This window comes from Capsicum annuum, chromosome 2, assembly GCF_002878395.1.
Source record: "Capsicum annuum cultivar UCD-10X-F1 chromosome 2, UCD10Xv1.1, whole genome shotgun sequence".
NCBI lineage: Eukaryota > Viridiplantae > Streptophyta > Magnoliopsida > Solanales > Solanaceae > Capsicum > Capsicum annuum.
Window position 1 is genome coordinate 130,878,036 of NC_061112.1, and position 15,398 is coordinate 130,893,433.

The following is a 15,398-nucleotide window of genomic DNA, read 5'->3' on the forward strand; positions in this document are numbered from 1 at the left end:
GTGGAATTCTTGTTGCAAGTTGGAATCCGTGTTAGTAGCTTGCTTAGAAACGTTGGTTGCTTGGGGATTTCGGTTCCCTTGAGGTCACGTAAGAGATAGGTTTATGTTGTGTTTGGTATTAAAGGTCCAAGAGTGGAATAAGCTCTTGGGTTGTTAATATTACATCTCCATTTGTCTATCTTTCTATCTTTACTTTGTTCTAATCATTGGTGTTCTTGTTCTAGTATTGTAACCTGTGACTTGTTGTCATTGTCATATCCTTGTTGTTGTTCATCTGGTCTACATATTGTTGTTAATCTTATTTTGGGTTGGATGTTTTGGTGTTAAAACACACCCTTTATCTCGTCATTGTTGTTGTTATTGTTGAATCCGAGTGTGGTCTCTAAACGGTTCTTGAATCTTCGAATTTGTGGACTGTTTTGATTGTGTTTTCTTGTCTTCTTGATAATTACGGTATCAGTGTATTCTTAGGATCGAACATGCAACTATGCCCTTATTTTTTTTTTCTTTTCAATGTGATGGCAACTGACTGAATACTTTATTTATTTTTAATGATATTTTAGAATTTTACATTGGCATTATACAGAAGTTAATCAGTTTTTGGTCAAAGTCCGAATGATTAGGTTGGCTGAAACATCAACTGCAAGAGGAGAGAAAATATAAGAGCCGGCTTATTTTTCATATTTGTAATTTAAAATGATTTTTACAAACTTTCATAGTAATTGAATAAGATTTTTTTAAAAAAATTTAATCACTTATTTCTAAGAAAAAATAATAGATAAGCGATAATTAAGAGTAGGCTTATGGATCATAAGTTAAAAGCCCATCTAAGCAGAGCAAGGGGGAATCATATTATCATACAATTGAATGGTTGCTCTTAGTAGTCCCCTTTGGTAGGCTGCATTTGGGGAAAAAAATATAACGCATATATTAATTTTGTAGAACTTATCAACCTATGTATAAATAATATATTATATTTGGTATTATGTTATGTATAACTAATACATAACAAAGCATGGTATTAGCAGCACTAAGGACGTAGAGACATGAATTGCTACCTCTCTAAATCAGTCTTCTTCCAATTGAATGGAATCAAAATCGTATCCACCTTCTTCCTTTGACGATATCCTAAGGCCAATCTCCTGCTTGGTCTTTCACGAATAATGTGGTTCTTATTAAGTGCTCTTCCCCTACAAACTTTGGTAATGTTCATGTGACTTCTACAAGCAACAAAGTTGTTTCTATGCAACCATAAGACTTGTCAGCCTCAAATCCTAAATGAGGCCGAACAAGCCTACAACCATAAGACAAAGTTAATACTGATTCTTTCTATGCAAAGGCAACCAAAACAACTTATGGCATAGTTAGCACTAGGCAACTTCTCCAAGGTTCAAATCCTCTTTCTCTCAAGAGGCAAAAAAACAAACGCAAAAAGGAAGGTAAAAAAGAAGCGAGCAATTTTCACTTGAAGTCCATAAACTTTCCAGCTATTTATCATAAATATGTAAGGCACCTCCCACCCATTGAAAAAGTAACCTGTGCACTGCAGAAAGATTCCGCCGGTTACTGCATCTACCTATGTACAATGCCTGGCGCCAGCAAAACCAAATATACAAGTCCCCCCAACGCATCAGAGTACCTCTGATTTTGTATATAGTAACAGCTACTTTAGGTGCGCCTCATATTGGAGCATCCTATTGGTCATTTGGAGCCAAAGATGCAGCAGTGCCTATGGGTAAAGGCCTATTATGATCTACATCAGGTTGATGGCTAGCACTAACAACAACACAATTACTCGAATTTGTCTCCCCAGCACCATCTCCGCTTTTCTGGTTATCACTGGAACTTCCATTACCACAGTGCCTGACATATTGCTCTGCAGCATCTTTGAGTATGCGCATCATGCTACCAGAATCAGAGCCTGGTGAAAGCTCGTCATCCCTCTCTGGCTTAGCATTCAGGTCAATTTCACCCTTAAATGGTGAAGCAGAAGATTTCTTCTCAGCAAGGGAATTGGAATCATCATCAGAAGATTTCTTCTCAGCAAGGGAATCAGGATCATCATCAGAAGATTTCTTCTCAGCAAGGGATTCGGGATCATCAACAGAAGATTTCTCATAAGGGTAATCGGGATCATCAACAGAAGATTTCTTCTCATTACGGCAATTGGGATCATCATCAGGAGATTTCTTATCATTAAGGTAATTGGAATCATCAACAAGAGATTTCTTCTCATTAAGGTAATTGGGATCATCAACAGGAGATTTCTTCTCATTAAGGTAATTGGGATCATCAACAGAACCCTCATTGTTCAGCTCCTCTCCATGCTGAGGGCTAAAATGCGCTGTATCATCAATAGACTCTTGAATGTCATCAGCATCAAGCAATTGTCCAGATAATTGCGGCTGCAGTTTTTGACAAGTAGCTTCGGCCTCTTTCTCTGATAACTTTTTTTCACGTTTCAACATCAATGTTTTGAAACGACGCTTTACTGATTTACAAACATTACAGTCACATGATTGGTCGTGCTTAGGACCTTTTCCACTTGGGGGCTGGATGCAGACAATGCATGTACACCCAGGTCTATGCCGTGGATGCTTTGTTGTGGCCTGTGACGATGCTGGAGGAGTCTCTCCCTCATCTAGGATAGCAAGATTAGCAAGTGCATCAAGCCCATCCAGAGCCTCAACCAAGTCCATTTCCTGTGCAGAAGCCTTCATTTTCTTGGAAGTTGTGCAAGCATCATGTAATTTCAGTAAACCTGAAGAGCTTCCAATTCATTGATCAAAACAAGGCAAAACACAAAAATCACTGGCTCCCTAGCGCAATTTATGCCCTACAGGGACAAACACTTATACCTTTATCAATATGAGGTAGTAGGTCCCTCAGATGATCTGCTGTTAATTCTTGAACTGCCGAGCACACAGACCTAAAAAGCAGAAAGATCATAAGCCAAACACTCGACTGCAATCTAATATTTGAATGAATTTTAGGAATTGACAAAGCTATTTTGGAAATGAACTGACATTAGTTGATAATTACATTTAAGCATAAACAGCCAGATTTCACTTACAGAGAACGAGAATCATATAAAATGGAAACTGAGGCAGTTCTTTTTTTTTTCTAATGATAAAAACTCATGCAATGCAGGACACTTAAGCTGTGAAATTCTGGCACAAGTGCCAAGAGCCCATGATGAAGGCAGTTTGAAATCAACTTTCTGAAAAGAACAGAAAATTGGAGAGAGAAGAAGAATGCTACAGAGTTGATTAAAGGGACAAACTGCCAAAAGAAGAGAAGAGAAACCAACCATAGAATGTGAGGTTCGGTCGGCCTTCAAAACTATAAAGGATAAATTTATGCCCAGAGGGCAATTTTTACGATGACTTTCATTATCTAATATTTGAAGCTCATTTCATGAGGAGTAATTCACCAGTACAGAACCTTTTCTCCTTCTGACAAGCTGATTATTAGAGCTAGAGCAATCCACTTCAGCGTCCTTCATGTATTCTATTGACATTTTAAGAGCATCTTGTAGGTAGGTTAAAGAAATTCCAACGTACCTCTCGGGGTCGCGTGAGTTCTCTGAACATGTCCATCTCGATGGAAGGACAGCATCGTCAGGAACTTTTCGCCACTTGAAACAGTCCTCACATTGTACCCACTGTATTTTTTCACTGAATACGATGAATAAAGCATCAGCAATTCATATTCAATGCAACTTTGACACATACCATATAGAGCTAGCTGCAAATAGTCAAGAATGTAATTACCCCAGGTGATCCATATGAGGGATTATGGGCCTTCCAATAATTGGTGCATCAGCCTGCTAAAGTGGAATAAGTGGAGGATAAACAAGACAAAGTAATATCAGTAAAAAAATATTACAAGGACTACCAGCACCAACTGACAAGACCTAAAAGAAGATTGGACACATATATTGACTACAAAAGAATTGCAGAGCTTCTACAACCACTGAGAAAAGAATTTGACAACAATAATCTCTCGGCAAACTTTAGAGGGTAAAATAAGTATTGATGAATATTTCTTAATCCCAACTTCAACTAAAGAAAAAAAAAGGAATCTTCATTTGTGAATGGAACTCATTGCTTAGTAAGAAGTATGTCCTCATTAGATCCAATCTGTTTGGCAACATAATAGGTCGTCCACATACTTTTTGGTCCTTTTTATTCCCAAGTAGGACTCCTCTTTAATCTCCTTGCAGAAGCCAGCTTTAAAGATGAGCCAGCATGAGCTGTGGCTCTGGAAAAGCTAACACAGTAAATACACTGGTTGCACTCAATTGAAAACAGCCTTCTCCTTGGCATAATGATTTAGAGGCAATGCAGGTTTCAAAGTCCAAACGAGCATGGAAGCAGAGGGAGATCCAGCATATAAGTATTCAGATTAGGCTATATATGTGTGTATAAAAAATTTAAAAAGAACTTCCAAAAACATGTATATCCATCAGAGGTGCACCTCCTTTTTTGAAAAATCTAGATATGCTATGGAAGATGAAGTGTATTGGACTATCTATTAGCCTTGTTCTCGATCTTTAGAGAAAAGATAGTTGACTCTATTAATTCGGAGAACTCCCACATCTAGCAGTATACCACAAACAATAGACATATGGTTCTCAACAGTAGACAAACAATCTTCTATAGAAACAAAGACCTGATGGGTGTACCAAAATTACTCGGGCACAACACTAAGAACAAGAGGCTATTACTCAAAGGTACAAAGTTATTTTCCAAGCTCTCCGATATCTCTGCTTCCACAGGACCCAAAACAAGGGGCTAAGGGCGCTATATCCCATGCACGGTATCTTCTGTTCCCTCTTCTAAAGGCTCAGATATGCAGTACATCCTTCACAGATCCGGCATTGTCCATTGTACAATGAACCAGTTCAATACTAGCCACAATAACTATGTTGCACCTGGAAATGCAACAGGATCATATCTTCACTCAAGCATTTACACATAAAGCATGATCCAACATTTGTAACTTCTCTTTATCAAGTTCAGCTGTCAGTATCACCCGCTGGGAATAAAAACCAACTGCCTCCTTTTATGGCAAGGGAACCCGAAGCCGCTACCCTTCAGGTGCACACTGGGTAAACCCTTCTCTAGTGTAATAGCTTGCAAACCACATAGGAGAGGTAAACCGCACTAGGCAAGCCCGGTGCGACTAGCTCGACCGAGAAAGAATGCAGGCGTTTCAAACCTGAGATTGGGAGATTCCCTGCTCAACCAACTCGGCCACCCTTGCAGGTCAATAAGTGCCTCTTAAATACCATCCCCTCATTCTGAATGTGATATGCATACTTTCCCAGTAAGTACACTATATACTTCTTTTTTTTTGGGGCGGGGGACCTTGGAAGAGAATGTGATTTACGTTTCCGGAAAGAAGTGATGGCTACACATCTTCTGAATTGACAAATCAAGAGCGTGCTAATGTACACCATAAATTATGCATAACAAAGGAAACTGATCGTCTATTCTAGTTATAAGCCAAACATATAGCAACTGTAAGAACAAATCAAAAATCAGCAAGAATTGATAGACAATAAACTGCTAAAAAGCATGGTACCTCGTATTCTTCAATTTCACAGCCTTCTATCACAATTACTGTTGGAGCACCACTCGAAGGTGGACGCATCAACCCTTGGGCTTGCACCACTGTAACCTTCAGCTCTACCAAATCCTCATTATCAATCCTCAAGCGTTTTCTTTTTGAACCGAGCATGCTACCCTTCCGCTTACAATGAATAGAACGATTGTTTCCTAATGATTCCTTAACCAAATCATCAGACATTTTAGTTTCAGCCCTGGCACTTGTTGCAGCAACATGAGTAGTTGATGAAAAGCCTTTTTTAGTAGAATTTGCCCGAACTTCTTCAGAGAACTTACTACTTTTAGTAATTACATTCCCATTTGTAGTAACACCGTTACCATTACAGAAAGCTTCACTTCCCTGTTTATAGAAGACCAAGTAAGAAAAACCAGAGGTCTGAATTGAACAGCTTTTCACAAAAGTGAGAAGATCAAAACCTATAGCTAATGAGCAACATGACTAATTGAGACGCAAAAAAAGTATTCAAATAGAAAGAAACTACAGAAACAATCCCTGTGGTTTCGTTAACCCAATTTTGACATGCTTTTCTTGTTAGCCAAGATTTATTGTTTTCAGCGTAGAGGTCTTAACTTCTATTTACAGATGATCCCATAGCTTATAAATTAAGCAGTACACAAGTGGGAGCAAAGAAGCTACTACTTGGAAATTGGCAAACCTGATCTGTGGTAAGAATAGTTGAAGCCTTTCTGCCACCCATGACCAACTTTCCTTCTGGTTCTATCCTACTGAATGTTACTGACGGAAAAAAGCGCATCTAGTCAGCAAGATACCTCCAAGACATTATAGAAAATTAAGAAAAAATAAACAAATTCAAGGACCTCCAGAAAATGTCTTGCTGATATTGCAAGACTAGAAAGGTAGTTCAATAGTTAGCTAACCAACAGTCGAAATATCAAATAAGCCACTAAGCTCTAACGACAAAAATCTCTCTCTGACAGTAATCTTTTCCCTCACCTTCCCCACCAGGATCCATCAGGGAAGATGAGCAGGAAAAGAATTGGCTAAGGAACAGATGAAATTACCTATGTCACCTGCTTGCAATTGCATCAACTGTATACAAGGAGTCACCCCTTCCAAGACATACATACGACTGTTATTATTAGGCCAAAACCTGAACTGGAACATCCATTCATTCCCTTTCAGATCTTTCATCTTGAGAGGCACCCCTTCTGGATTAGAAATTGGTGGAAAATAGGCCTTCATCACAGCAAAACTTCGTCAGAACATAAAAAACATGTGAAATGACTTTCAATTAAAAGAAGAGCAAATAAACAAAGATTATCCAATCAAGCGATAATCCTCAATAAATTTGATCAGTGAATTGTTTTCTCGACCAGTTTATGAATGGAGAAAATGAGAACTCCAACAAAGAACTGGTATTAAGAGAGATAATCAAAACCTAGGTACCCTCACAAACAATAATGAACTTCGTCAGATTTACAAATCACAAACATATCTGCAGGCCCAAAGTGGATAGAAGTACTTCATATTCCAAAGGCATGTGCCCCGGATCCCTTCCTACGTTTTATTTTATTTTATCAAGAAATAAGATTTTATAAGCAGAGGTAAAGAAAAATACCTGCCTACAAGAAGTACACTGAAAAAGTAGAAAAACTTACAAAGAGATATTGGTTTCTACAAACGATGATCTATCTTCTATGCCAACTGGCACCTCGTGGGTGTACCAGTAGAAAATAAAGCATAAGATGTTATTCCTCCAGTGTGTAAAATCTTTTTCCATATCATAAAAAGCTCTCATGTTTTGCTTTCTCTCCATACGATCCATAAGTGCTAGGTGGAGCAACATCCCATGGTCAACGTCTTCACTTCCGTCTTCTAAAGGCCCAGCTAAGCGATAGATTTTTTTACTATGCCTGGCATCAACCATTTAACACCAAACAAGCACAAATTTCCACCACAGAGACGCTATCCGGCAATGTAAAAGAAGGTGACAGGCATCTTCACCCAAATTTTTGTACATGCCGCACCAACTGAAGATGTAATCCTCCTCTTTCTCATATCCTCAATCATCGATATTACCCCTCACGCAACTAGCCAAGTGAAAAAAACCACCTTCCCCATAACCCTAGGGATCATCGATATTACCCCTCACGCAACTAGACAAGTGAAAAACCCACCTTCCCTATAACCCTAGGGATCCATACCCCGAGATATGGAAGAATATGCTCCTCCCTGCTCAAAAGCTTCTCATAATATGATTTAATCAAAAAGGCGTCATTATTCTCCGCCCCATATCTCCATGCATAGCTAACCTATGGCTCTCTGTACTGAAGTTCTCCAACTTCTAGCCTTCGTATCTATTAGATTAAAATCACCTTTTATCATGAAATTTTGTACACATTTGGAAAAGTGATGCTCAAAATGTTGTTTCCGCACCAACTGTATCTCCAAAAACTTATCTCCCTACTATCGCCCATGTTGAAAGATACATTCCTATAAAACTCATCTCACCCCTTCAAAATATTCTTCCATAGCATGCACCCATAAGTGTGACATTTTTAGTCCTCCATCCTCCTTCCAAGACCACATATTTCTCCGTTGTTAACCCAGGCAATGAGCATCCTCTTCTACCACAAATTTCCACCTCCACTTCTTCAGTAGTACCTTGTTAAAAATCTTTCTGTTAGAGTTATTGTGTCACTATCCTTCTCTACTTTCTCCGCTTAAAGCATTCCATAGAAAATCCCATTGCAATTTTCTCCTTCAGCTCTTCCTCCCTCCATGCACTACCCCATTTACCTCTACCTAATCAGTTTGATATCTTTTTCTATTTTTCATAACCACCCAGTGAAAAAGTTGTATCCGTGTCCTCATTTTCCAATCATAACACCCTCAATTTTTATCTCCAATTAATCTAGAAGGTAGCTCACATATCAACTCTTCCTTCCTCTTTTCTCCCTTCCTTCAACTCCTGTTTCTAGGTTATAGAGACACAGAAGTTAACTAGATTTATTCACTACCACATCCCGCTTATAAACAGAAAGCATAGCTAGATGTATTTCATTATCACACCCCTCTTAAAGGAAACAACATTTAGGTATTTGGACATATATATTACTCCCTCCGTCCCCGTTTATGTGTCGCCATTTGACCGGGCACGGAGTTTAAGAAATAAGTAAAGACTTGATGTTTTTTACCAAATTGTCCTTCATTAAAACAATGTAATATTATTATTTTTAATTAAGTGGGCCCTTATAAGTGGGACCAATAAGGGTAAAAGTGTAATTGTGTCTTTAAATAGTTACCAAATAAGGAAAGGTGACATTCTTTTTGGGACGGATAATAAAGGAAATGATGACACATAAAATGGGACGGAGGGAGTAAATAGTATTTGTAAATTAATGTTTGTGTTACAGTTTTGTCGGTTATTACAACTTAAACTTGAAACAAAGAATTTGAAGCTGAAAAACTGGTCAGTATATTTGAAGTGAAATAAAGGTTTTTCTCTCACAAAACTTTTTTTTTCCCTAGTGATATACATGTCCCAAAACACAATTTCAACTCCCAAATACCTTTTTTCAGTTTCAAATTCAAATACTCAGTTTCTCAAATTCAGCATTAATTCTCCAAATTGGTCCCGTGTCATTTGATAAACACTTGTAAGTTTTAACCCCTATTGAATACAAACTTTTTCTTAAGTGTTCAAACCCAATGAAGTAAACAATGTTCTACCATTTCACCAACCAAGATATTTCTTGAATTTGTTCTATCCTAAAGGAATTAGAGATCTGAAAAGAAAAAAGTGTATTAGCAAAGGAGCTCACCTCAGCACATTTCTTCGGCAATACTAACCGTCCTATCCTGCCAGCGTCACTGGCACTTAGCATCTTTTCAAACAAAGGAGTTATCACAGAATTTGAACTTGAAAACCGTCAAGGTTGTAAACAATTAGCTGACTTGCACCCAGCCGCTTTGCAAATAAAACATATCGCAAACAAGCATGCCAGATGCATTAGCAATCACCAAGTAAAACAAATTCTATTTTGCACGACCAAGCATAATATAACTAACACAGGAATTTTTATTTTTTTTTAATCAAACCACAGGAATTTATCTCATTGAGACATATCCCCAAAAGTTTCTTTTAAAACAAAGGATACTCTTCAGATAATCGTTGTAGCTCTTCATCTGTTATGCGTGGCCAGTAACGAGGAAGTAAATGATGTTTTCCTCTCCCATCTCCACGGATTTTCGAATTCCTCACTTGCGTCTCTCCAGCAGAATCCACTGTAGCATGACCACCAAGCTGCTTCCCCAAAGGATTCGAAACTGTGGTTTGTTGTGGCACACTAACAGAGACCTTACTGTGATCAGTAGGTTCATAATTGCAAGCAGAACCTACTGTCAAACCAAAGCTGGGAGCAGAAAGATCATTGTTTGCATAAGATAATTGCCGTGGACCACTTATACAAGATTGTGGCTCCTCACGATTAAGACCTGTAAGACAATGGTTACTCCATATTAAGAGAAGCCTAGCCCTGTAATTATCAACTGTAGCAGAACATCTAAGATACGAGCACAAACCAAGAACATTTCCAGTTGAAAAATTCTGCATATGTGATAAGTGAATGTCAGTACCAGCATATCCATTTTCAAGAGTTCCAGGTACACCAATCTTCAGCTTTCCGGTCATCAACTTCTCACAGCAATCCTTCCTGTTGATCTCAGACAACGAGGCAGATGGTCTCTCACCAAGACTTAGCCTATCGATGCTACCTGTGGCATCAGGAAAGGGTACCTTGTGCTGCAACTCATTTTGAAAGGTGGAACCATTAAATAAACTTGGTGCTTGACGCCATGGTACAGGACCAGAACCAGCTATTGGATTCCAACTGTTGACATCTTTAATTCTTTCAGGCTGCAGAGGAAGGAAAAATGAAGGTGGAGGCCAGGCAGGATTTGGTGTCTGATCAAAATATGAATATGAAAGTCAAACTTCAGAAAACAAGTTTATAAATTTAAAAAATGCAATGCAGTTAAAAACTATTAAGCAAACACAGACATCAAACCAGTGACACTATTGTGAAAGGATTTATCTGCTAGATATTTTTTTGCGGTTTACTCAGATAAATATTAAAAAAAAAAAAGTAAAAACTGAAAATGTTTCATGGATACACAATCATCTTTTTCTTTTCCTATTCTTTTGTATGTGCAGGAGGAGGGATGCATTTGTTGCTTTGATGTTGTTCATCTGGTCTATAGTTAAATGGTAATCAGGAACAGAGGTGGATCAAACTTTGTGCTAGTTGAAGATGGATTGTTGTGCTATAAGATAGGGATTTCAAATGGCCTTACAGTAACAAATGAAAAATCCTAGCCTGGTTTAAGTTAAGATTTGAGATACGAACCCTGCTTCATGATTGTGGTTTAAATTTTAATGTAGGTTGGTAGAAATCGTAACTTTACTTTAAGTTATGGTTAGCTATATAAAATTGTCTTTCTTATTTCAGAGTTTAAAGATAAGATCAGATGAAGGAGAGCAGGGTCATAGTTTTCATTTTCTGATTTGTGCTTGTAGGAAGATATACAGTGCTTTGTTTAGATTGATTCGGCTGAGTTTTAACTCAATGCACAGCATAGCCAAGAGGGTCCAAGATTGCTTCGCTGAATGGGACAAACTAGGGGTTTGTTGTACGGTACTTCCTAAAGCTGCCACATCTTGGTAAAGTTTAATGTAGCTATTATTTTTTTTCATTTGGATTGATTTGGCTTGAGTTTTAAATCAACGCACAGCACAGCCAAGAGGGTCAAAGATTGCTTTGCTGAATGGGACAAACTAGGGGTTTGTTGTACGGCACTTCCTAAAGTTGCCACATCTTGGTAATGATTAATGTAGTTATTATTTTTAAAAAAAGAAAAACTAACATCACATCCACTAGATCAAAGGAAGAAAGAATCTTTTCTTACCAAAATAAAGCTTTTCCTTGCACAGGATATGCACTCAATACCTCCAGCATCCAACAGAACGAATGTATGGAAAGAGACAATGCATCCACAATGGATTTGCTGCACGAAGAAAACAAATCCAGTCAAGACTCGAAGAAATTCTTGTAAAGGGAGAAGCAAGAAATACAAAGGGGTAGCATGACCATGTCTAATATAAATATTAAAAAAGTCCCAACCAATATTGGAACTTCACACCAGCGACAAGGAAAAAGGAAATGTGTTCCTCACCTTTCCACAAGACTCACAAGATCTCCATCCAGAAGAGTTGAGGTGAAAGGTCTCACAAAATTTGCCATCATCATAAGCAGAACTACATGAACATTCATATAAATCAGCTCCAATCAAAGGTATCAAATATCAAGATGTCCAATGAACTATCGCTTGCATAAGGTAATGTACAACATATATCGTTGATCAAAAGATTGAATTCCATCATAACTTAATCAATTATGATATTCAGCCAGGTTCGCAGCAGCTAAGTTTTCTTCAACATCTGCCAGCTAGCTCAAGTACTATAAAATACATAATAATATGATTAAGCATTCTATAACTCCTCATAAGTTAAATGAATCCAGAAAAAATAAAAAATATTCCTTCTGCGCTTAGTGATTACATCTAATTCTTGACTTGTATGATCTTGTTATCCTTCGGCCATAACCTATGTTGCTCGGACCTTTCAAAATCTTGTTGCATTTCATGTTGATACAACACGATTTGGCATGGATGGGATCCGCAGTGGATTTTTTTGTGTGTGTGCTTTGACTACACCCATGACCAAAAAGTACAGATTGATTGGATATTTGTTTGATTATGGGTTTGTCTTCTTTTACTATAACACTTGGCTAATAGCCATAACATTTTGTTGAATTAAATATCAAGTTTTCAATAATTTAAAAGTACTAGATTTAGTTTAATAACTTCAAATAATTGTCAAAAATACTTATATTTGTCATAATATACATTTATTGGTTTCATCTCAACACTTGTATCTATACCCAAATCCGAGCAACATAGATCAACTATCCAAGAAACTTGTTATTGCTCTAGTAACCGCCAAATCTTGGGTCAACTGAAATAGACTAAAGAAAACTAAATATTTTGGAAAAGACAAGGAAGAGATTGAAAAAATTATCTAGATACACATGCGATCTATCCCTTAAACTTAAATTTTTCAATGACTTCGTATTTTCATTTTTCAATATCGGCTTGAAATCCACTCCATACCTACTTGAAAATAATAAGAAATACTCCCTCCGTTCCACAATAAGTTAATTGTTGGATTTTGGCACGCATATTAAGAAAAAAAAGCAAAGACATAAATTTATCATGTTTTTTCATTTTTATCCTCTTCAAAAAGCAGACACATGATACATCACTCCCAATGCACATTTAACAGAGGGTAAATTTGAAAAAAATTTCCAACATTTACCTTGAATTGTGAACCATTCACTTATTTTGAAACACTAAAATTGCTCCAACAATTCACTTATTGTGAAACGGAGGGAGTAATATTTATGGTTTCATATATTCAAGGGTTCTACCTTGATATACCAATAACAACTAAAAGGAATAAGACTCAATGCCTAGTTTTTGTAAGTGACGACGGTGCATTAGCCAGCCAACGTGCATCTCGATTAAAACTCATGGAATGAAACATAGTTACTCCTCAAAAATAAATTTTCACTAAATGTATTTATTTTCTGATTCTTTTACTTTAGAGAAAAAAAATTGCTGAAACTCCGGAAAACATTATTACTTTCTGTCTAGTCGAGTTTAAACTAATTTATTTTGTGGGCAAGTACTTTTACCAAATATATTTCATAGGGAAAAGGAATTTTAATTTGGAGTAGCTCTATGTAGTTTCACATTCCGCAACTATTTATTAAAAAAAGAACCAATTACTACAACTCCACTTTCTCTCTAACGAAAAGTTGATCGAAAGTTTTATCCAAAATTAACCTGTAAATTTTGGTCAAAAGAGACTGTCAAAGTTGAACATGCAGCAATCAAATTAGTGTCTATATGAAAGTAACAACCTTTCTTGGGAATAGTTTTCCATGTAAACTGTTTCTATGCAATAAAAGGAAAAAGTCTTGAAATTTTTACAGATCACCTCAGTCTATTAACCCAAACAGAAGCAGAATGTTATATTCTATGTCAGCACCCTCATAATTGTATCACACCAAACATAATAAAGATACCATAGAACTAAAGCAGTGCAGTCCAAGTAACATTAGCTAAACTAAACGTTGCGACAAAATACTTAATACATTCTCGATAACCACGGAAAAAAGGGTAAAAAGTTCCAAATAGAAACCCCAAGAAAAATCAAATCTTAGTAATTAATAAAAATCAACGTTATAATTTTTACCCTGCACATTTACTATAATAGTTAGTCAAATACTACTCAGCTTCAATTCCAAACTAGTCAGTGTCAGTTCTATGAACTTTCTATAACCATACATTCTCGATAAACACAGAAAAAAGGGTAAAAACTTCCAAATAGAAACCCTAAGAAAAACCAAATCTTTGTAATTAATAAAAACCAAAGTTATAATTTTTACCCTTCATGTTTACTATAAGAGTTAGTCAAATACTACTCAGCTTCAATTCCAAACTACTCAGCGTCAGTTCTATGAACTTTCAATAACCATTACTCTCCACTTAAGCGTGTTTATTCAATTACTCAATAATTCACTAACTTATTTTTTAAAATGGCCAAAAATACACTTTTTGGAGTGTGAAATGCAGCAACCAACTTATAAAGGGGGTATCTATATAAAAATAACAACTTCTCTGGGTATAGCTTTCCATCTAAAACTCTGTCTAGGTGCAATAAAAGAAAAAAAGTCTTGAACCGTTTCACACATCATCAGTCAATTCACCACAAAAAGAAGTGGAATATTATATTCATTCCTCAGCATCCACATAAACACACAACATGAAGCATAGTAAAGACACCGTAAACCTAAAGCAGTGCAGTGCAAGTAAACATTAGCTAAACTAAGTGTTACGATAAAATACTTCAAACTGACTCACTCGACATTCTCGATATAACCAGGGAAAAAATTGGTAAAAGGTATCAAATAGGAACCCCAAGAACATTAAATCTCTGTAATTTATTTTTTAAATAACCGTGGTGTCTGAGCTAGCCCGACCAGCTACCACAAGCAACATCTTTGTAATTAATAAAAAACAAAGATAAAAACTTTTTACCCTTCACATTCACAAACAGTTATTCAGGTCTCAATTCCAGTCAGTTATATGGAGTCTCTATAAGCACTCATTCAATTGTTCATAAATGACTTGTCTTCTAAGATTCCTAAACTCCAAAAGACATCAAAAATAGTTCAAAATTCCAAAATCAAAAAAGAGCCAAAAAAAAAAAAAAGAAGAAGAAAAGTTTACCCGCAACGATCACATAGGTCGGCGAACTCGCCGGTTCGACGACGCCAACCTTTGTTTGGTCTTTCAACAACTTCTTTGCAGTTGCTGTTGAAGCAAGCATTCGCTGAAGGCGCACCGGAGGATGACATATCGGAGTTCACCAAAACTCACCCCCAAAAAAACAAAAACAAAAAAAAGGGAAAAAAAAATCTCTTACAGGGAAAATGGAAAGTAGAAACCCTAGAGAGAGAGGAGGAGGGAGAATTCTAGAGAGAGAAAGTGGAGTGAAGGAGTGATAGAGAGAGACAAGAAGCCATTAGAGAGAGAGGGAAAGATGGGATTAACTTGCAGACACTTGAGAAGATTTTAGTGAGAGAGAGGGGAAAGAGAAGAAGTGACGTGTGCGTTGT

General features: G+C 37.0%; 1 protein-coding gene across 4 annotated transcripts; it reads right to left on the bottom strand.

Moving 5' to 3' along the window:
• Window positions 1–1,440: 1,440 nt before the first annotated feature.
• On the bottom strand, window positions 1,441–15,398 carry LOC107859456 (B3 domain-containing transcription repressor VAL2). Of its 4 annotated transcripts, none has more exons than XM_047406981.1 (13): window positions 15,010–15,398; window positions 11,830–11,911; window positions 11,563–11,661; window positions 10,234–10,561; window positions 9,756–10,092; window positions 9,420–9,516; window positions 6,657–6,831; window positions 6,290–6,369; window positions 5,590–5,973; window positions 3,774–3,826; window positions 3,564–3,677; window positions 2,859–2,929; window positions 1,441–2,761 (listed from the first exon to the last, which is right to left on the bottom strand). In XM_047406981.1, exons 1-13 carry the CDS (start codon window positions 15,135–15,137, stop codon window positions 1,695–1,697), a joined length of 3,015 nt encoding a protein of 1,004 aa, XP_047262937.1. In that variant the 5' UTR covers window positions 15,138–15,398; the 3' UTR covers window positions 1,441–1,694. The 4 variants fall into 4 exon arrangements, with proteins under 4 accessions (XP_047262937.1, XP_016559968.2, XP_016559969.2 ...); XM_016704482.2 differs by having other exon boundaries at window positions 10,180–10,561; XM_016704483.2 differs by having other exon boundaries at window positions 3,774–3,829; window positions 15,010–15,397.